This window comes from Simochromis diagramma, unplaced genomic scaffold (assembly GCF_900408965.1).
Source record: "Simochromis diagramma unplaced genomic scaffold, fSimDia1.1 OVJJ01000299.1, whole genome shotgun sequence".
Taxonomy (NCBI): domain Eukaryota; kingdom Metazoa; phylum Chordata; class Actinopteri; order Cichliformes; family Cichlidae; genus Simochromis; species Simochromis diagramma.
The window spans coordinates 141,089-164,729 of NW_024386795.1; the positions used below are offsets into that span (position 1 = coordinate 141,089).

Genomic DNA, 23,641 nt, shown 5'->3' on the forward strand with positions numbered 1-23,641 from the left:
CAGCACCGGGTCTCCACAAGGATGTGTTTTGAGTCCCCTCCTGTTTACGCTCTACACATCCGACTGCTCCCCTACCCATCTCTCAAACACCATCATAAAGTTCGCGGATGACACCACAGTGGTTGGACTCATCTCAAGGGGGGATGAGTCGGACTACAAAGATGAGGTCAACAGACTGACTGAGTGGTGTTCAGTTAACAACCTCCAACTGAACACCACGAAAACTAAAGAACTTATCTTGGACTTCAGGAAGGGCAGAGCAGACCCGGCCCCACTTTACATTCACGGGAGCTGTGTGGAGAGGGTACACTCCATGAGGTTTCTGGGCGTGCAGATATCTGATGACCTCTCCTGGACTGCAAATACTACAGCGGTGGTTAAAAAGGCCCAGCAGCGTCTCCACTTTCTGAGAGTGCTCAGGAGGAACAACCTGGAGGAGAGGCTGCTGGTGACATTTTACAGAGCCACCATAGAGAGCATCCTAACGTACGGCATAACAACATGGTATGCAGGGTGCTCAGCTGCGGACAGGAAAGTACTGCAGAGGGTCATCAACACAGCCCAGAAGATCACTGGCTGCTCTCTGCCCAGCCTGGAGGTCACTGCAAACTCTCGGTACCTCAGCAGAGCTGGCAATATCATCAAGGACCACTCTCACCCCAGCAACCAACTGTTTGAACTATTACCGTCAGGCCGACGGTACAGGTCACATAAAACCAGGACAAACAGATTCAGGGATAGCTTCTTTCCCAGAGCTATCACCGTAGTAAATAAGCACAAAAACAATTGAACCTATTCCATACCGTCACTGTCATTATATTATGCTGCTATTTATACTGTCATTATATTAATGCTGCTATCCTGTATATATTGTACATACTATTGTTTGAGTACTTACGATTGTTTTTTTTTGTTTGTTTGTTTGTTTGTTTTTTGTACTTTTTATATTTTACATTTATATTTATTATTGAAACTTGCACCAAGGGAGTGGCACTCCAATTTCGTTGTACTCTGTACAATGACAATAAAGGCTATTCTATTCTATTCTATTCTATAAGCAGAAACACTGAGTAAAAAAAGAATTGTAGGACTGCAAATGCTACCCATAGCTACACAGCATCCTGGCACGCCATCTCCCCATAGTTACTATTTGTCACAATGCTTTAATGACCACAGTTCTAGAAATATCCCTGGCTTCTTTCTGCTATTGCAAAGTGACTTGCTGTTACTTTATAACTGTGTTGCTGTTTCTCAGACGTCTATCAGCTGTCAGATTTCAGGGCTTACACCACCACAAATAGATTCTCAAACTGGGTGTACTGAAAGCTCATGCTGCTCAGCTGCCCCTGTTACTGCCACTATATATGTGTGTGTGTGTGTGTGTGTGTGTGTGTGTGTGTGTGTGTGTGTGTGTGTGTGTGTGTGTGTGTGTTTCTCTAGAGAAGAGGCAGATTTATAAGAGCCATTTACCTCTTCGGGAGGCCACAGCTGTTATAGAGTCAAAGCAATGTAATTATCTCTGTAAAGAGGGCATCACTCAGGGCTGCTGGAGGAGGTGTCTCGTGTGTGTGTGTGTGTGTGTGTGTGTGTGTGTGTGTGTGTGTGTGTGTGTGTGTGTGTGTGTGTGTGAGTGAAAGAGCAGATGAAGTTAACATGATGATTAAAAAAAAACTCACAAGGGAAATTTTTTTCAGGGACAGTACGGGTTGTGTAACAAATGGTTTGCAAGATAGCTCATTTAAAATATTCTTTAATGTAAAGCAATTATAATTTCTTATTGGCTATGAACACATTATATGTTAAGTCTTTTATCATCATCATTTTGTCCTCCATTATCTATTTATACAGAACCATGTAACTGTGTATATCTGTGGAGTAAAGTGCAAAATGAGACTGACGTGATGCTTTAAGCTTTTGCTGTATTTGTGACAATGACTGAGGTTGATAAAAGACATGGAAATCTATTATCACTGTACAAAATGTCTTTTAAATGTATTAAGTCTATCAGTGAACATGTGTCATTTTCTATTGCATTAAATTATATTTTTTTCATTATTTTGCTCTATATTGTATATTGGCCAACTTACGGTATGTTTACCAGACACTTGATTAGGTAGACCTGTTAAAGTGCTTACTAATGGAAATATCTAATTAGCCAATGATATGGCAGCAACGCAAAGTATTTAGGCATGTAGCAAGGGTCAAGACAGCCTGCTGAAGTTCAAACTGAGGATCAGAATGAGAAAGAGAGGTGGTTGAGGTGTCTTTGAACATGGTGTGCTTGTTGTTGCCATGCTCTAGTCTGAGTGGAAGGCAACAGTAATGTGATTGCAAGGTATGCAGACGAGCATCTCTGAGCAAAAAACACATTGATCCTGGAAGCAGATGGGCTACTGCAGAAGAAGCCTACACCAAGTTCTTGTCAGAAAGGGAACCTGATTATAATTTGCATGGGTTCAGCAAAATTGGAAAATAGGAGACTGGAAAAAGTTTCCTGGTCTGATGAGTCTTTAATACAAGATTTTTCATGGTGGAATCAGAATTTGAAAACATGGATGCATTCTTCCTTGTATCAACAGTGATGGTGATGCTGGGGTGGCTGTAGGGTGGCTGTAGCTCAGGTGGCAGAGCAGGTCAGCCACTACTCAGAAGGTCGGTGGTTCGATCCCAGTCTGCATCTTGGCTGCATGCCAAATATCCTTGGGCCATGTTTGCCTACTGGTGGTGGTCAGAGGGCCCGGTGGCGCCTGTGTCCGGCAGCCTCGCCTCTGTCAGTGCGCCCCAGGGCAGCTGTGGCTACAATGTAGCTTGCTATCGCCAATGTGTGTGTGAATGGGTGAATGACTGAATGTAGTGTAAAGCGCTTTGGGGTCCTATGGACTAGAAAAGTGCTATACAAATGCAGGCCATTTACCATGCTGTAATGGAATGGTAGCCCATCAGATGATAGTTACTTCCAGCAGGATAATGCACCATGCCAAAAGGCTCAAATCATCTTAAACTGGTTTCTTTTTTGACTGGACTCAAACATTCTCTATGAACAACAGATTTTAATCCACCTAAGGACCTTTGGGATGTGATGGAACAGGAAATGCAGAAATCTGCAGGAACTGATACTGTCATGTCAATATGGACCAAAATCTCTGAAGAATGTTTCCAACAACTTACTGAATCTATTCCCCAAAGACTTAAGGAAGCACTGAAGGCAAAAGGGATTTAAACTCAATATTAACAAGATGTTCTTTAATGAAGTGACCAGTGAGTGTGGATATAAATAACAAGGTAGATTCTCTACCAGCCTCCTTCCTTTTTGCTAGACCTAGCTAAATGTTCAGTACAAGAGGCTCTCATGCTTTCCTGAATGTTACCAAACTACAAAGTGTGGGGTAATTATGGTAAATGGTCTGGTTCTTACAGTATATAGCCCCTTTCTACTCTAACTGAGCACTCAAAGTGCTTTTATACGAGGAAAATTGCTGTTGCATTTTTCTGAAATGACAGAAAGTTAAATCAGCTCCTCTTTGAAACCATTTCACCGTAAACTTTATGAAGAAAAGAGAGAATTTATTGCAGGAATGTCTTATTACTCTGCATTTTTCTCAGCTTTGTGTACCAAATTTCCTACCGGGAAAAACATTTATACATAAAACTAAATTAAATAAATAACTTAAACATCAAAGTAAATCAAAAGTGAACACAATCTATACATCTAGCATAATAGAGAAATGTCTTCTGCTTGTACTTTTAAAATAATAGAATCTAGTACGATACAAATGACAGAACAAATTCCTTATATGCTGAATTTTTAGGTCTCAATTTGGGCCGCTGAATTTTTTGTTCCTTTTAAAATATCTGATACATGTGAAATCTTGGAATAGATCTAAATTTGTGATCCCAAACCCCCACAAAAAAGCCAAGTGAAATAAAATAACATGGTTCAAGTCAGTATTTCCAAATCCCTTCATATGGTTTTAAAATTTTTATGGTTGTTTTATAAATATGAGCTAGTGTAAAGGATCTTATCAGGAAGAGATTAATGATTAATCTGACCCTGTTTTAAGTTGGTGTGGGTGTGTGTGTGTGTGTGTGTAGCCTTTTAATCAAACTGATATATTTTTCTTTAGATTTGAATCCAACTTTTTTAAAGCAGAGACAAAAAAGCAAACATTTACAATATAAAGGAAAAAACATATCGCTGTATGTATGTATAATTATTTGTTGAATTTAAAGCATTTTTCAACTAAAACCATCACGAAATGTACTATAGTCACATCACAAGCTCGGGTGACTTCTTCAGAAGTGCTTTAGTGTTTTACCCAAAGATGTTCAATTTAAAAATGACACGAGGCAGGAGACTTTGCTTGAACAATGACTTCTAATAGCTGCAGTGCAGCTTAGGACACTTTGCATGAGGAAACACTTTTAAAATAATTAAATAGGTAAGAAGTGAACTGACCTAGAAAGCAAGATAACAATCTGGGGGGAAAAAATCAGATACAGACTGTAAACACTGTATGTTTATCATATGGTCATGTAATAAAGCAGGCTGTGAGGGTATCCTTCACTGGACGCATTAAGAGTGAGACTGAAGAACTGCAAGACCACAGCGGTTACTGATTAACAAACAAATAATTTGATCTCTAGTTGTAGTAGCGTCCCTTGCTTGTTTATTTATGGAAAGAAATTAGATAAAAATAAGAGAATCTGTGCATGTAGGTGGCCAATCTTTAAACAGGCACAGAGTGTGAAAGTTGGTTGTATTCTTCGTCACTATGGCACAAAGAAACAAGACAGGAATCATGTTTAACTGGGGTTTAACTTCAGCCGGCAAGTCACCTGACAGCTGGATGACTGCACTCACACCACACACTTCACACCTCACCAGGTTAATAAGTACTGCACTGAGGTGGAAAGAGGGGTGGTAAAAGCACAAAGCACATTAAAACCTCTCCCTCAAACTACAGAATGCAGTTGAGACAGCCCTGCCAGGTGCAGAGGTCGAGAAGGGGGTGAAGTTCATTCGGGCTGTCACGTGGAATAAATTAAAAAATGATTAAACAGTTAATCAGATTAAGCCTGATATTTTTGGTAGAGATTAATCTATTTGTTGTTTAAAGACTAATCAGGTTTCATTTAGCTAGTTGCTCTTCAGCCTACAGCCTAAACACAACCAGTTTATAAGCATTTATAACAGCAGACATGATTTTTGATTGTGCTCATGGAACATCAGTTAAGGCCACACAGACAGAGTTGTGTGGATTACTACAGGGGATACCTTTTATTTACTCCTGGGGCCACAGGGCAAGAGCCTCTGTGCTGAAGTGTGAACATTCCTAGGTTGAAAAACACACAATTTACTTAAACATAAAAAAAGTGAGCAGATTTTCAGGATGAGGGGCTTTTCACACAGTCTCATCAACTGACCACAAGCAAGTAAGAGAAAACTAACAGGTAGATATCAATTTAGGATAAAATCTACACTTAGCACTTGAGGACCTTCAAGTTTCGTTTTTTGAAGGAACTACGTTTTTTGTTCACTTTTGTTAAAAAACAAAACAAAACAAAAACAAAACACACACACACACACACACACACACACACACACAGAGTTTTAAAAGCACTAAATACGCCACTATCTCTGTATGCGTGTGTGGATGTCGGGTAAATCGTGGATTTTTGACGTCCTAAAAGAAAAAGTGTGTTTAAACGGCTGCCCGGAGCGTCACACGGATGGAGGTGCAGATGTTCACCTCTGCATCACAGCCATGCTGACAACCGGGGTGACTAAACCCACTGGGGCGACACACCCAGCAGATGCCCATCACCTCACCTGAACCCGAACAGTTTACCGTGGGGAGGGCGCCTACCTCTTTGCGGTCCTGCAGACACTCCAGCACTGCCAGGTTGTTGGTCCAGGTGTGCTTGGGACAGAGGCGGGTCAGGTCCTCCCGGCAGGCCTCCTCTTCCGACAGCTTCCAACCGGTCGCTCTTCGAGGCTGTGAGGCCCCAGCGGCTGCGGCTGCAGGTGCATCCTTCGCCGGCGGATCAGCGGGTCTCAGGACGGGCGGGTTGTGAAGCTCGGCCGGGCCGCTGGCAGCCTTCAAGCCGAGGACGGAGCCGAAACTGCAGAGGCACACGGACGACAACAGCAGCAGCAGCTGAGCGCGACTGTACGCCGCCATCTTCACAGCACTGTCAAGCTAGTCCTAATACATGACGACATCACTTCCGGTCAGCGAGGTAACGGTGAGCTTTATTTACCGAAATAAACACACAACTTCCGGTCACTTGAAAAATAAATAAATAAAGCTTTACTGTACTCCTTTAGTAACAGCGTCAGTGTACCCATTGTTTTTACATTGTTGTTTACTCTAGTAAGCAATATGACACGATGATCACGTCACATGATCTCCAGCTCTAGTTTATAGCGATTTATTTTCATTTAATAGCATCAAAAAGAGAATCAACTAAATGTAGGAAAAATAACGCGAATAAACTTTTCAAATATAAATAATTGTCGTTTATTTACATAAGCATGTTTCCACACAAAACTATCAGCCTGAATTACTTTTTTAATGCTAGATATTCCCCCACCTTAAAAAACAAAACAAACAAAAACAAAACAAAACTTGTTTCGAAGTTCCTGCTCTACCTTTTTTGTGTGACAACAAATACATTATTTCTTTGGCATCCATTGTACAAGGACAATGCAAGTCCGAATATTCAAACAATTGTTGGATATATCCCGGGATAGTGTGTGTGTGTGTGTGTGTGTGTGTGTGTGTGTGTGTGTGTGTGTGTGTGTGTGTGTGTGTGTGTGTGTGTGTGTGTGTGTGTGTTTTCTCTCCCTCCCATGATGCTCTCAGTGATTGTAAGCTTTTATTTTGAAGTTATTGTCACACCGTTTCACATCATTGCGTTCAGTACAAGATATAGTAGGAAAGTATCTATATTCACAGTCAGACATTGTCAGCATTTTTGATTTATTGTGCCCGTGTACAGATACAGATGTAATTGTTAATTCTAAACTGTGGAATAGTTGACTGCTTACTGAGATTATTAAGTTCTACTGAAACTTTAAAAATGCCTCAAAGCCTGTTTTGGTTTCCTTTGTTTTTTTGTATCGTATAGTGAAAGTGACTTGTCTCTCTGTATGGATAACCTTATTTTCTTGCTTGTGTTTAAGCTTTTAATTTGAAATGTAATGTGTATTTCCCTTTTTTCCAATTAAAGTCAAACATTGCCTTGCAGAAAACCTTTATAATCGCTGTATGCTGAGCAATCACAATTTAATTCACCTCCATTACAAAATGTATAATGCCAACACGTTCTGGGATTAGGACTAAAGCTTCAAACTTTTTTATATTGAACTTTTCGTGGCAGTTCAAAGTGATTTTACCTAAAACATGAAAGACCTTAAAAAAAAGGATCCCAAGGCAGGATTGAAAAGATACCTTTCAGTGGGATTTAACAGGAAAAAAAAATCAAAAGAATGGAAGCCAAACATGAGTTGAAATAAAAAGAAATGGATAAAACTAGAAAATAAAGGTTACAAAAATGAAACAATGATCTGATTCAGGTCATTTAAATGTGAAGGCAATGAGAAAAGTTTGATCTGTGATTATAAGTACTGAGGAAGTTTGTTCCTATAATGTGATATAAAAGATGTATAAATATATCACATAATGGCTCTGTGAAATGAACACAGATTTGGCAATATTAGTCAGATCAACATATTTAAATTTGGTATAAATATTAGTCATCATCAGAGATCATAAAGTGTAAAATATTCCCATGACCATTAGGGATATTGATGTGGAGATTCATTTTCTAAGGATGTCACAGCTCAGAGAAATGAAAGATACTCAGGTTAGACAGCCAACAGTGCAGGTATAGTATTAAAGCATTAACTAAATACTTATTGGAAATCAGTAATAACTTTGATATCAACTGTTTAAGTCATTAATGATATACTGTGTGAGTTTTTGCTCCTTTCTTCCTGTCTGTGCTCCAACAGGAGAGTGCGATGGCCAGGCTTCATTAAACATGAATTTGAATATTTTACTCAAATAGCCTCTGAAGTCATCAGATCATGTGATGGATGTGCAGCTGGCAACCGTGTGATGCTGTTATGTCCATTTGGACACAAATCTCTCCAGAATGTGTCCAGCACCTTGTTGAATCTCTGCCACGAATAATTAAAGCAGTTCTGAAGGCAAAAAGGGGCTCAGACTCAGTGCTAGATAGGTGTACAGTGGGCAGTGAGTATATGTTTCCTTGAAAATGTATTTGAGGATGCAGTTTGGCTGTTCAGTAAAGGAAGCACCTCTTTATTGTAAACAAATCAAGGGAAAGGAAAGCACTAGCAGTAATGTGTTATTTAAGCACAGTGCATTTACAAACTCACCTGATCAAAACGGCCTGACTGTGTTTGATAGTCATCTTCTGCCATCTTCTCCTCCCTCTCTCAGAGCTTGGTGCTGCAAGTTGGCCAAGAAATGCTGGAAGAGGAAGCCCGAGAAGCTGAGAGGGAGAAAATGCAGTACTTGGAAGAGAATTGCACAGCCCTTTTCATTCCAGGCAGTATGCAGGATCTCCAGGTAAACCTACGGCACCTGGAGAATTTGTTCATGACTGATGATAAACTTAGCAGGCTTTTTGTTCACCTATGGAAGCTGTAGTTTGGTTTTAGAGGAGAAAGTATTTGTTCTGGTGCACTTGCCTTTAACATCCATAACATCACTGGAAAATGAAAGTGTGCAAGCTCTACTCTTCCTCTGTATCCATCTCCTACCCAGCAACTATAGAAAGTTGGAGATGATAGAAAACTTGCTTTGTAAGAAAAATGTTCAGGATAGTACACTGCTGTTAAGTGTGTCGTGTTTATGATTGAAAAAACAGACAAACAAATAAACTTTCTCACTCTTTCTATCTATCATAACTCCAGGAGCTGTGTTGCAAACTTCACAAGCAGATTGATTGGGTGGATGAGGAGCGATACAACATGGAGGTCAAAGTGGCAAAATCCAACAAGGTGTTGTATTCAGAAGCTTCTTCTGCCATTATAAAGTTATACAGTTATACAGTGCTTAACAAGGTTAATGGAACACCTCCCGATGTAAGGTTTATGCCACAGCTCCCCTAAAGTAACAGTATATGTAATTGCCAAAATCATTTTTCATTTTTTCTGTATTGGCAAGATCTTTAATCAAAGTGACATTTTTTTAGTTTAAAAATAATTTTTAAAAATTTATTCTAATTTATTCTAAAATGTTTGTTGTTGTTATTACCAAAACACATATGTCTGAACAACAGTGTTCTATGTCAGGTTGCTGACCTTAAGTTGAAGATTCAGTATCTGAATGGGAGGCTTAAGAAGCCAGTCCTGAAAAAGGTGCGGATGTCAGCCGATGCCATGCTGGCTGGCCTGCTGGGCTCCAAACATAAAGTGTCCATGGACCTGAGAGCCAGCCTTAAGCAGGTTAAGAAGGAAGTGAAGGACGAGGTAGGTGCTTTTGATGTTATATTAGGCAGATGGAGCACATAGTAGCATCCTTCACTGAAAAAAATTAGTAAGGTCAGAACGCAACATGAAAGGCTTCACTTTTTGTTACTGCTTTCCTTTGAATGTGTTTCTTAGGAGAAGCAAACGGGGGACTGGGGTAAAAAAAATCGAAGACAAAACTGGCATGGGTGGAAGAAAAAAGATGTTCGATACAGAGCCTTAAATGTCAGCATGTTTTTTCTGCAGTTCACCACTGCCAAGATTTGCCAGAAGTCACTTTTTTAAATAAATAAAAAAGAATAAATCCAGTGGTGTTCTGATGTATTTAATGAATGTAATTTGACAAATGCAAACAGGCTGATAAAGAGCACAGGCTGTGAATGTTCCGCATGCGTATAAATCGAGGTGAACTCGTTTTATGAATTCCAAGAGCAAGAAATGAGACAGAAGTGTTAAAAGGCAGCTGAAAAAATGTTTTCTAAATCCGTCCAGCTCATTATTAATAAAGTTGTTTTTTTTTTGGTAGGGTTGTCGGTCACGTGAGAATATGCGACGTCACGAAAACCCTGTGATACACTGGTTGTGGAAGTAAATCAGTACTGGCAACAGAGGGCTGCTTTCTTTCTAATATTTCCAGATAAATACCTGTAAATAGAGCAAAACCAACCGCTTTAAGACGCTGAATTACCCTCCCTCAGAACCAAAATGACAGCGGCGGTGTTTTTCGGCTGCACCTTTATCGCCTTCGGCCCAGCCATCGCGTTGTTCCTGTTTACCATTGCCCGGGAGCCGCTAAGAGTCATTTTCCTCATAGCAGGGTGAGAGTTAAACATTCACTGGTCATAACGGACGGCAATTGACTTAAATATATAATAATTTGGTAATTACAGATGCTACTGCCACGTTATATTGAATAAATCCCAACCTTTAGACAGTGTTAGCTTACTAGCTAACCGATCGTTTCGTTTTTTAGCAATGTGCTATCATTAGCTTCTATTCTCTGGTATTATGGTCTTACACTTTGCTGGTGTTTTTCTTTAGCCATACGTCACCACATTCCGATTTACACAGCTTCATAAATACACCGACCTTTTAAAGTTTTAAAGCCCCAGCAATGCCTGATATTAGCCGCCCAAAGATAGGAAAGAGCTAGCTTAATGAGAGCCTGAGGGACTGTTATTAGTTTTGTTTCTTATGGATCTTGCAGATATTGGAGGATGCTGACGACTTATGTCAGTAAAAGGTGGCTGTATACACACACGTAGTTAGTTAGCACTATGGTGGATTGGCTTTTGAAATAATTCATTGCTATTGTAGTGGTATAGGGTTCAGATACGGTCTTGACCTAAGTGAGATATAAGCTTGTGATCATAATTGTGGTTGTTGATTGATAACATACATCTTACCTGTTAATTTGTAAAAGTGCCGTGACGTTACGTTTGTGTTCGTTGACACTTTGTCTCCTTGTTATGGTCAATTAATTCTTGCTATTTGAAGTAAAAGTAACTAAATAGTCCTCTGGTATCTCAAGATAATCCTGATTGTGTTATCACTTCGGTGCTGCTCCTCAGTTCCTCCTCAGTCTGGAAGTATTTTTTTCTTAACCCTCCCTTTACTTTCATTTAATTGGCTGACCCTCGCAAATAGAACTGTTGAAAAAATAAAGGAGTCAGGCTTCTGGGCTCACAGCAATGCTGGAATTGCTGTGAGCCCAGACGCTTTGAGATAGCAGTGTGGGTAATATCTGTTTTCTTTGTTCTCATTCTTTCAGGGCATTTTTCTGGCTGGTGTCGCTGCTGTTCTCCTCCCTGGTGTGGTTCATCTCGGTTCAGATCAGTAATAAAGAGAGCGCGGCTCAGCAGAAAGGCCTGCTCATCTTTGGCGTGGTGCTGTCTGTGCTCTTGCAGGAAACCTTCCGCTTCGCTTACTACAAGCTACTAAAGTAAGTGGCCGCCACCATGTTTAACTGTTTTATACTTTATATAGTGTGACTCCAGAGAACTGTTTCTTACTAGAAGAGCTGAAAGCCCATACTTCAACTTCCTCAACACGTATTCACTATTTATTATTTATTTAACTAAGAAATATTAAAGCATGACCTCTGAATTCTGCACTGTATCGTTGTTGTCCCTTGATGAGTGTCTGTCTCAGTTGTCTCAGTTTCACACTCTTCAGTGTGAACTTGTACAATTTTCATTGTTCATCTCAGATCATCTTCCACTAAATGACATACTTTCATAACTGACATATTTTCTATTCATGTTCTGTAGCACACAGTGAGACTCAGAACCAAAACTCTGTGTGTGTGTTTTCCTGCAGGAAAGCAAATGAAGGCCTCCTCACTCTCAGCCAGGAGGAGACCATGCCCATCTCCATCCGACAGCTGGCCTATGGTACACTTAGTCTGCACATCATCTTCTGTGCTTCATATCACCTACTGGTAGCATATTCATTCACCCACGATTCTGCCAGAAGACAGAACATTGAGCACTGGTTACCTCTTTACAACTTTGTCATTGTTTGTTTTTGGTTTTGAAACTCACTTTTGTACTATTCTGTAAAAAAAAATTTTTTAAATATACAAGAAACATTAGCATAAAAATGCTAATGCTAACAGCACAGTGTTTGTGCTGATGTCAATATCAGTGGTGTTAATGGGGAGGATTGGAGCTCTGCAATGCCACTTAGTGATCATAAAATATCTATGGGGAAATTTCACAAACAGACTATTTACAATGATCATATTCTACTACATTGCTACACTCTAATTCAGTGAGCTCTTTAGAGTGACCCCTTGTTTCACAAACATTTGTAAAGCGAGACTTCATGGAAAGATGCTTGATTTTACACACCTGTATTCAGATGTTAAGAGGTGTGGATCGAAACCTTTGGCCGTATATCATATGAGCACAAACTGTGAAAGTGCTCATTCTTCCCCACTAGGCTCTAACAAAAGATGCTATCAAGTAGCATCAATAAATTTCTAAAGAAATTGTTAAAAATGAACATCTAGCACACTTTGGACATGATCTCTTATTTGCAGGTTGTTTAAATTTGCTTGCGGTTTACAGTAAACAGTATCTTCTGTACAGTGGGGCTGTGTGATATGACCAAAATCTCATATCCCGATATAAGAATTCTATCATCCTGATAACAATATAAATCACAAAAATGTAACATTTTCTGTCAATTCTGTGAATCTCGGGCAGCTCGACTTGCGGGAAGTGTTTCCAGCTGCGCGTCATGTAGCTGGAGTCGAGTGTTTTAACCGATGCATGAAACGATACATTTTTAGACATAAGTTGTAACGGCCGCCGTTTTCTTTGTGAGTATTTATTACATGGCGTGCTGTGGGGAAAAGCCTGTTCTAACGTTTGAGTCTAAGGTCTATTTTTTTAGCACCTGGCGGCTCTTTTTTACTTCTCATCCGTAAATAATCTGCTCTTTCACGTGATTCAGTTTATTTTGAAAAGTCTTAACAGGATCTCGAGCTTTATTGTAAAAGGTTTATGTAGAACATAAACAAGCGGACACGCGATGGTGCTACCGTTGTTGTTGCTAACGACAAAGCATTAAAACAGGCGCTTGTCCGTGCGTAGTGTGGTTATATTAAATATAAGAGAAAGAGAGAACTTTAAGAAATGAATATAGCCACAACAGTGACCATCAAAACAATGAAAAAATATTGCCGTAAACATTTTATTAGGTGACACCATGAAACAAACGATAGCGTAAAATCAAACGATAGACGATATCGAACAGCCCTAGTGGTCCCTAGCTATAATGCGGTGCACTGTTTCGTGGATTTTCTTTGGTGCAATTTTGCAGTTTTTTTTTTTTAAGCAGCACATTGTGTTCTGCATCCTGATTGGCCGTAGACCATTGTCAATCAATCTCCTCTGTGCTGTGTCTCCTGTACAGTACAGAATGTCTGCAGCTTGTCAAATTTACATAAATCTTTGATCGCTTGCAGTGTGACTCTGAAGTACTGGACTGTATGTTTGTAAATTTTCTCCCCAACAAACACAACAATGTTAATGAAACATTTTGCACCGTCAAAGGCACCTGCGGTAGCACCCAAAAGGCAGAGGAAGATGGTAACCATAGCACAAAAAGTTGGACTTCTGGACATGCTAAGGGAAGATAGAAGTTACCATATTTTTCGGACCATAAGGCACACTGCATTATGAGGTGCATTAAGTGAAACAAAACAGTCAGATAAGTCAAACTTTACTCAAGTCATTCTTCCACCATTGATTCATTAATGTTGAATTCTCTGGCAGCTGCTCTATTCCCATGTTCTGGACCTGAAACAGGCTTTGATCTTTGGTTTCATTCTACAATACTGGACTTATTTTTCTATGAAGGTTTGAATTTTGAGGGTGTTTAAACAAGAGAGAAAAGTGTGAAAATGTTCATGCCTGTCTGAGAAAACTGTCTAAAGTGTCTAGTGAGGAGTTTTACAGCCTTAAAACATCTATAATAATTGTGAAAAAATGAAGTTGGCTACTTTGCGGACTTCACCTATCGCGGGTTATTTTTACAATGTAACTCCTGTGATAAGGGACCATTCATCTTGCATAGTGGCCGAATTTGCATTGGGATTAGCATCGCATAGTACAGTCTTTCTTATGTCTCAGCTGTCTTCTCATTCTTTTGTCTCAGTTTCAGGTCTCGGCTTCGGCTTCATGAGCGGAGCGTTCTCTGTGGTGAACATCCTGGCTGACTCAGCAGGGCCGGGGACTGTGGGGATCCATGGAGACTCACAGCACTACTTCCTGTCCTCAGGTAATAATTAGCATGTACTTGTTTTTTGTTTGTTGTTTATTTTATTGTCAAAAACCTTTACGTTTCTGCCGTTGAGCGAGTCCATAGATTTGTAAAACCTTTTTCTTTCTAGTGTTCTCTTCACACACACACACACACACACACACACACACACACAGTCATTCACCAGATGAACTACTTCCACTGCTGGAACCAGAGTCCAGACAGGGAGATTCTTATTCTACTTTGGAGTATAAATGATTGTGTCTTTGTTTTTTTTTTCTTTCACTTTTGAGCCAGCTGCCACAAAAAAACTATGTATTTCAGAGTTTTGGACTTCTAGCTGAAACAATACAGAGCACAGCCTAAATGTATTATGTTCTATTGTGTGGTGTTATTAAAAGGCATTCTGGGAAATAATGATAATGGATTGGATTTATATAGCGCTTTTCAAGGCACCCAAAGCGCTTTACAATACCACTATTCATTCACTCTCACATTCATACACTGGTGGAGGCAGCTACAGTTGTAGCCACAGCTGCCCTGGGGCAGACTGACAGAAGCAAGGCTGCCATATCGCGCTATCGGCCCCTCTGGCCAACACCAGTAGGCAAGTAGGGTAAAGTGTCTTGCCCAGGGACACAACGACCAGGACAGAGAGCCCAGGGATTGAACCGGCGACCTTCCGGTTACAGATGCGATTCCCAACCCCCTGAGCCACGGTCGCCCTGTTGCATTAAAACTAATCGCCGTTAAAAGTGTAACTATATTAGATTTATATGTAGAACATAATTTGTTAAAATTGCACGTCTCTTTCAGCCTTCATGACGATGGCCATCATTCTGCTTCACATGTTTTGGGGCGTTGTTTTCTTTGATGCCTGTGAGAAGCAGCGCTGGTGGGCGGTGGCAGCCGTTGTCATCAGTCACCTCTTGGTCTCCTGTCTGGTGAGTGTGGTTTGTACAGAATGTGGATTTGAGTCTATGTGAAGGCAGGAAAAAACACTAACAAGAGCTCACAGTCAAAAACTATGCAAGGAAAGTATTTTTATGTCTTAAATGTCTGAGTCAGTTTTCTTTTTTTTAAATCAAACCTCTCAAGCCTCATAAATCTTCTCTTTTTATTTTATTATAGTATATTATAGTATCTTATAGTAAATAAGAGTCATGTTTTCGGGGCACACGACGGTGCTCGGACAAACGGCCATTTAACAACATCAACTTGGCGACTCAGATTTGTAATGAAAGTCTCTCTTGCTCTCTCTTTATATGCCTGCAATTAGTTACTTTAAAGAATTGAGATAAAATACTAAACAGTGTCCACTGATGTTTTTTATCTCGTCTTCTACCGCAGACCTTCCAGAACCCTGAGTACGTCGCAAGCCTTGTTCCCACCTACGTCATCCTGTTCCTAATGGGTGTCTGGGCGTTCTACTCCGCCGGCGGCTCGCTCAAGAACCTCAAACTCTGCCTCACCTGCAAAGACAAGGACTTGCTTCTTGCCAACCACAGGCCTAGATAACGCAGCACACCTAGCAGTGTGCAGGACTCTTTATACAAGGATCACAGAGATCCCACACAAATACACACACACATTGGACACAGTGAGGAAGGAGTGTTAACCCTGTTAAATCTGCTATTTGATTTGAGACTTTCATCATCTTAAGCGTTAAAACATTTAAAAGGTTTTGTGGGAACAAAGATGGGAGATCGTTTTGATTCCAGTCCAGCTTGGAAAAGGTTTTTATTCAACAGTATAACATATCCATTTTGGCTAACTGTGTGCCCTTTTTGTGGTCTGCACTGTAAGAAAAAACAAACCCACAGAAGATACTTTAGATTGGGGGCTTAAAGCAGCAGCACTCTTTATACATACTCTTAAATGCTTCAAATCTTTCCTAGTGTTTTATTATTTCTAAAGAAAATGTGTATATAATTATGCATTTTTGAATTCCCTAATGTGTAAATATTAAAACCTTTCTTCAAGGTGCGATATGCTGTCTGTGGTCTGAATATGAACCTGCGTTTGATTCTAAATGCACTTGCTAATGATTACTAATTGTTTGTAATCAGTCATCAGTCAGTCAATAATCTTGACGTAATAGACCCTTGAGCAAATAGAAAGTAGAGAATCTAAATCAAACAAAATAGTTTCTTTTGTTGTTTGTCCTTGTGTGTTTTGGTTGTTCTTATGAGTGCAAGGATTTAGGATAAAGAATTATTTACAAACATTTTGTTTCTGTGCCTGATTTTGTTTTTGATCATCTTTTGTATTTGTAGATTCTGTCTGCTGTGTCTCACAAGGATGGGAGGTACATTAGAGATGTAAATTGTATCCATGTTTGCATTGAGTTCATTACTTTTCTGCCTTGTTTTGGCACTTTGCTACATGACAAAATGTGATTTGGTGTAGTCTTATAGGTGGAGATGAGCCTGTTAGCTGGTCAGTTGGTACACCAGGCTGAAACTGATACAACAATCCTGCAATAACTCTTACCTTCATGATGTCATGCTGTTTAATCCTACTGTAATTCAAAGAGAAGTGTTTCTTTTGTGAGTTATATCCAAGAAATGGGGAAAGAAATTATTGTGTGCTCACTTTCAGTTTTTACTTCATATTGTAAAACACATTCAGCTCTCCCTCTGCATTAAGTTAACTTTAAATTTCTTGTTTATTTCTAGAAGGTTACATTTCCTTTTATCACCATTGTTGGATAGGTTTTAAGTGTGTACAATACTTCAATGACTAAAGGAATAATAATAAAAAATGATATTCCTGTCATTCTTTATATCAATTGATTAATTAAGCTATTGTTTTTTTAACAGGTGTTTTAATTGCCCATGATTATTCACTAGTGACTGTGTAAAATATATTTAAAATTGTGTGATTAGTATAAAAAGAAACTAAAGATTTTCAGTTTACAATCACTGCCAACTCCAAAAACCAAGCACATGTTCACACCAAAGATTTCTGCTTAAATAGGATATTTTATGACAAATTTCTCCTCTTTGTTTCTTTTCTTTCACTCTACTAGAGCAACTTTGCATGATACCAATTTCTGTACTTCATCTACTGTCTGAAACAAGGATTTTGGCTCCTCCCCCTTGCTTTAACCCAGCTTCCCCCCCCCCCCCACCACCCCTGATTGGTTACTCATATTAAACAGACAGTTTGAGCCAATGAGGCTTTTGTGATCACAGCCAGAGCTCTGACATCACACAGAGCCAAGAGCAGAAATAAATTGTCTGAAACTAAACTTGTGCAGTGGTTTAGACTACTTATATATACAGTCATTTAAAGATTTCAAACTTTGGTTCTGTTTCGCAGGAGAATCTGGTGGGAAATACCACTTGAAAACAGCATTCAAAGTAATGAACATTAACATGTATAATAACATCAGAGGGTGTTTAACTAGCCTTGTTTGGTCAAAAATAATCAAAAAGTAATAAGAAAGACCAGACAGCAGCCATTTTCTTTTAAGTTTATACAGAAACAGTAGGTCAGTTCATTGGACCTTTAATGAGAAGTCTACAGGGGACAAAGCAGGCGCCAGGTTTCTGATATAGTGCGTGTCTGTGCGTGTGTGTGAGCGAGTGAATGTGAGAGGGATGAAGCAAAAAGCCTTTCTTGCTTCAGATGCTTCAGTTTGCTTGTTTGTAAAGATGAGGAGCTGTTAAAGTGGGTATGTTCATGTCATTAAAAGGACTAATCACAAAAGAAAAATGATAAATCACCTTTTAATGTTTCACCCTAAAACATTCCTCCATTCTGCCACTCCTGCGCTCCTCAGGTAATGTTTCCATTTATGAAAGCAGACACCTCCAGGCTGGGCTACACAAAGCTCACTGGGGTCTCAGAGGGTTTTGGTCAGTCAAAGGCCTTTTTTAAAAAAAAAGTTAGACAACAGACAGACAGATTCAGGAAGCGTTTCCTCTGCCGAAAAGGCAACTTTCAAATGCAAATATGAGCCTGTGCAGCCAGTGACACCGGGGTCACCTCAACAATATCAAAAGTCTCACTCCTGAGGCTTTTGTGTCCCGCTGGATGTTCGAGGGTCAGGTGTCCAGCCAAAGATGAACTACTTCCACTGCTGGAACCAGAATCCAGACAGGAAGATTCTTATTTTACTTTGGAGAATAAATGATTGTGTGTGTGTGTGTGTGTGTGTGTGTGTGTGTGTGTGTGTGTGTGTGTGTGTGTGTGTGTGTTTGTTTTTTTTCTTTCACTTTTGAGCCAGCTGCCACAAACAAATTGTATGTCTTTCGGAGTTTTGGACTTCTAGCTGAAACAATACAGAGCACAGCCTAAATGTATTATGTCCATGTATTATGTGTGGTGTTATTAAAAGGCATTCTGGGAAATGTTGCATTAAAACTAATCGCCGTTAAAAGTGTAACTATATTAGATTTATATGTAGAACATAATTTGTTAAAATTGCATGTCTCTTTCAGCCTTCATGACAATGGCCATCATCCTGCTTCACATGTTCTGGGGCATTGTTTTCTTTGATGCCTGTGAGAAGCAGCGCTGGTGGGCGGTGGGAGCGGTTGTCATCAGTCACTTCTTGGGCTACCCTGTCTGGTGAGTGTGGTTTGTACAGAATGTGGACTTGGGTCTGTGTGAAGGCAGGAAAAAACCACTAGTCAAACAACAATGCAACGAAAGTATTTTTTATGTCTCATATGTCTGAGTCAGTTTTCTTTTTTTAAATCAAACCTCTCAAGCCTCATAAATGTTCTCTTTTTATTTTATTTTATATGTATGTTTATATAAATATGTTTTCGGGGCACGCAGCGCTACTTGGACAAACGACCATTTAACAACATCAACTTGGCGACTCAGATTTGTAATGAAAATCTCTCTTGCTCTCTTTTTATAGGCCTACAATTAGTTACTTTAAAGAATTGAAATCAAATGCTAAACAGTGTGCGCTGCTGTTTGTACCTCGTCTTCTACCGCAGACCTTCCAGAACCTCGCAAGCCTCGTTCCCACCTACGTCATCCTGTTCCTAATGAGAGAGGGTTTTGCTTCACAAAGCACACTTTCCCGGCAAATGTTGCTCATTTAAATGTTTTAAAACATAACTGAACCCAGATACTACTTTCATCACAATGCAGCATTGCATATTACATATTTAAGAATAAGCATATTACTTATCCATTTATCTAGTTTGCAAAGTTTGCCTTCTTACCGGCAGGTGGCAGTAGAGAAAAAATAGGTGAGTTCTTTAAAAAACAGCTAAGTTGATTTCTTGTAAATGTGATGCAAATTGAAAACGTGGTCACAGATCTAATTTAATGCTAGTATATGTCATTTCGTGGATTCTGGATATGCGCATATATTTGTACATTTCTTTTCCCCAGTGCTTTATTTTTCTTGAGTAGACTATGATTTAAGGCTGCCAATTAATTATTGTCAACATTGCCCATTTACTGTTAACCTTGCTGGGTCTGATTTTATGTTGTCTGTAGTATTTGGCTTCAAACTCAGACTGTGGACAAGTCTGTCTGATATCAGGTGACTTTTTAAATCTTTTGTTTGGAGAAGTAACCCGTTTCAGTGCATGTCAACTGTTCCTCTCAGGGATAAAATTCCCAGTTCCTCTATGGTAACCAACCTGACTGACTTAATCTGTGATATGGGAGTTATTATATGTATCACAAAAATCTCTCTCACACAAAAAAATGTACACTGTAAAACCTTCATATATATTGACACACCACATTCAGTTGATTGTTTTAGAGTACTGTGCAGAAGTAACAAATGAACAGGAACAGGATCGGGGTGGCTGTGGTTCAGGTGGTAGAGCAGATCAGCTACTGATTGGAAGGTTGGTGGTTCGATCCTTGGCTTCCTTAATCTACATACCAAATATCCTTGGGCAAGACACTAACCCGAAGTTGCCCTCGGATGTGTTCATCGGAGCGTTAATGTTGGTTAGTTTGCATTTGAGTTTAGAAGTGCTTGTGTGAATGAGGCATGTTACATACAGTGCTTTGAGTACTCTGGGAGAGTAGAAGGTGCTATACATGCTTTAGTCATATTGATGTTCAGGCCCTGGGAAGGCCAGTCTATGAATCCATTGTGTATTTTTCTATTTGCGTATGCTTTTGCCACATTGGCAATGTGTTTGGAATCATCATCATTGTGAAAAATAAAACTGTTTATGATCAGACACTTTCCACTTGGTATTACATGTTGGATCAAAATCTGACTGTACTTTTGTATGTTTCTAATTCCATCAATTTTAATAAGATCCAACACCTCTGGCTGCTGCGCTCAAACCACGACAGAGCCTTCAACATGTTTTACAGATGGCTATAGAGACTCACTGCTCTGTCCAGTTTAGATCTCCTTTGTACACAGAATGATTCAAACAAAAAATGTCATATTTGGATTCATAACCGAACTGGCCATTGTGTACCCTGCCTCTCATTGTAAGACAGCTGGGATAGGCTCCAGCCTAGGACAAGGTAAGTGGAAGAGGATGGATGGATGGATTTATCACCCTTTGACTGACACCATTTCTAAAAGGTAGGTGGATCAACGAAAAGGTAGATGCATCACTCAGGTTCTGTGTCAGGTCTTTGCTGGATTCTGTCCCTCCTATTACATTCAGTTGCTGTTCATCTGCAGTAGATGGTTTTAAAGTTCTGCCACTCCTTCTTCTGTCCTCCACTTGTCCAGTTTAGATCTTTGGGCATCACCCTGCTTGTACAAAAATACAAACTGTATTACCTTTGGCATTTTTGTAAATAATAAAAAGGTAGAAACAACATCATAATCAACAAGAAGAAAAATACTGGATCCGAAGTAGAAACACTTCGGATCCAGTATTTTTCTATTTTTCAGTATTGAAATTACTAATATATATAACATATAAAACAAACCACATTTTCGCACACACATACTTGCATATACAAGTACACATACATACATACTAGGGATGCAACGATATTCGTATCGATATTGAACTGTTCGATACAGTGCTTTCGGTTCGGTACGCATATGTATGAACAATACAACATTTGTAATTTATTTTATCAATTTTCCTTCTGACGATGCTGTCTGTGTTGAGCGCTCAGTGAATCTGTGTTCGACTACTCCGCCTAGGCTGCACTGTCGAGCGCAGATCCACTGAGCGCTCAACACAGACAGCATAGTCAGAAGGAAGAGCGCAGGGCAAGCTAGCGAGACAGAAGTTAAGCTCTACTTGCAACAGGCAAATTGAACCTCATTCAGATCTGGCGTTTGGAATTATTTTGGTTTTCATGTGACGTATGACCCTGAAGGTAAGCGAGTCATGGACTAAAGTAAAACAGTATGTTGGATGTGCCATGCAATGCTCAATTACATTGGTGTGAACTAGTGTGTTAGCGCAGTTAGCTCGTTAACGTGTTTGCCGTCTAGCCCCATGCACGGAGCAATCGGCGGTAGCTCGTTAACGGAGATTTGCCGTGTTGTGGCGTTAAGGTCATTTCAACGAGATTAACCTGAAAGCACTAGTGGGAACACAACGAATATGACTGCACATTTACGCCGACATCATCCTAGTGCAAAGACAAGTGGAAGCAGACAAAAAAAAGCAAGCATGCTACTAACTTTAGCCGAGTCATTTAGACAGCTGTTAGCACATGATTCTCCTTATGCTGCTGAGAATATAGCCCAGAAGAAGCGGATAGTATAGCTTTTATTTTGGAAAGAGACATTTCTCTGTAATAAACTCTCTTTTCCAAAGATGAGTGATTCCTCAATCAGATACAGGGCTTGCAATATCGCTAGCCCGACGTCCCGGAGCTAGCGATTTTTTCAGTCGGGCTACCAAAATCTATCTCTTCCCTGCCCGTCGGGCTATTGTAGGAAAAATATATGTCAATGCTTTTGCATTCTTTCAGAAATGTAGCTGGGTAATTATGTCATTGGCATCGATGAGCCACTGTCAATATGTGACATATTGAAGTCGCGTTTGAATTTGCGCTTGTTTTTTTGCTTTCACTTTGCAATCGTGCGAACTGTGTATAGAGAGTGACAGCACTGATCTGTGAGTGATGATAATTTGTGCACCAATTCCTCTGACATAGTCTTATTAATCGTTAGCTTACTATGCAAACACGACAAGTGAAATCTCTTGCAGCAAGCTTAAACATGTGAGAGGTTGATCGCGCAGAGAATCGCTGAGCTTATGTGAGTGAGCGTGTAAAAGCATTTCAGTTCTGCTGAGCCAAATAAGACAGGTCAGGGTGAAGAAGTGACAGCCAAAGAAAAGCTTACCACAAAACGGAGAAGTTATGACAAATGAGACTATAAGGCAAAAAGAAAGTGCAGCTTTATGGTTTCATGGACAAAAGAATTTCTGTGGCTGCAATATGACGAGCTAAATAACCAGGGCTGCACATAAGTGGTCTGCAGGTGCGCATTCGCTGTCAAAATAAAAAACACGCACAAGGGTTAGGGTTAAATTTAAAAACTGTACTTTTGAGTTAAAATATATATTTATAATTTTAATAAATGACAAATTAAAAATGCATGAACATTTTTTTGTATCGAAAAAATATCGAACCGTGACACCAAAGTATCTAACCGAACCGAACCGTGAATTTTGTGTATCGTTGCACCCCTAATACATACATATGCACAAACAAAACAAACAATCTCTAAATGACATGAATGATAAACTCAATCATAAAGTTTGAAATGGAGTAGGAAGACGTATGTACATGTTAATCCCTACCTCACTCTCAACACCAGTGATTCACCATATTCATCGTTATTCCCACTAGTGCTGTGAGATACTGCAGATTTTGATATATTTGGTATATATTTGTTATAAGGTGGCTAATGTGTGCAGCTGTATGTCATGGTTTATTACATAAATCATCAACAATTTGCAAATTCTGAACACATTTTAATGACCACTAAATCATTGTGACTTTTACTGTGCATAAAAATTAGTTAACACAATACAACACACCTTTCAGCTGTTTGAAATGCAAATGTGCCCTGAAACAGTTTGGTTCAACGTCCACTGTTTAAATGTGCTATAGGTTATATATATATAAAACAGATGTGAGAGTCAACATAAAAAGGTTTAAATACTGAATTGCGACGCACAACCCCCCCCCCAAAAAAAGTATCAGTCTTGTTAGTATCAATAAAATACCAATACCAGCATTGGTTTTTTGATGCTATCGATATTTGTATCAGTCCGCCCACCCATCCATCCATCCATCTTCATCCGCTTATCCGAGGTCGGGTCGCGGGGGTAGCAGCCTAAGCAAAGAGGTCCAGACCTCCCTCTCCCCAGCCACCTCCTCCAGCTTGTCCGGGGGAATACCAAGGCGTTCCCAGGCCAGCCGAGAGATATAATC

At 39.7% G+C, this 23,641-nt stretch overlaps 2 protein-coding genes across 2 annotated transcripts in view; one reads left to right on the forward strand and one right to left on the reverse strand.

Moving 5' to 3' along the window:
- LOC120729275 (Golgi apparatus protein 1-like) overlaps positions 1–6,206 on the reverse strand; it is a 34,898-nt gene extending 28,692 nt beyond the window's left edge. Inside the window, exon 1 of the mRNA XM_040024803.1 lies at positions 5,868–6,206. Coding sequence (XP_039880737.1) covers positions 5,868–6,182 — 315 coding nt within the window. The 5' untranslated portion in view covers positions 6,183–6,206. The remainder of the gene's footprint in view (positions 1–5,867) is intronic.
- Positions 6,207–10,042: 3,836 nt separating this feature from the next.
- Positions 10,043–16,261, forward strand: aph1b (APH1B gamma secretase subunit). The gene is made up of 6 exons (XM_040024804.1): positions 10,043–10,323; positions 11,277–11,447; positions 11,825–11,898; positions 14,171–14,293; positions 15,092–15,219; positions 15,626–16,261. Exons 1-6 carry the CDS (start codon positions 10,211–10,213, stop codon positions 15,791–15,793), a joined length of 777 nt encoding a protein of 258 aa, XP_039880738.1. The 5' UTR covers positions 10,043–10,210; the 3' UTR covers positions 15,794–16,261.
- Positions 16,262–23,641: the final 7,380 nt, after the last annotated feature.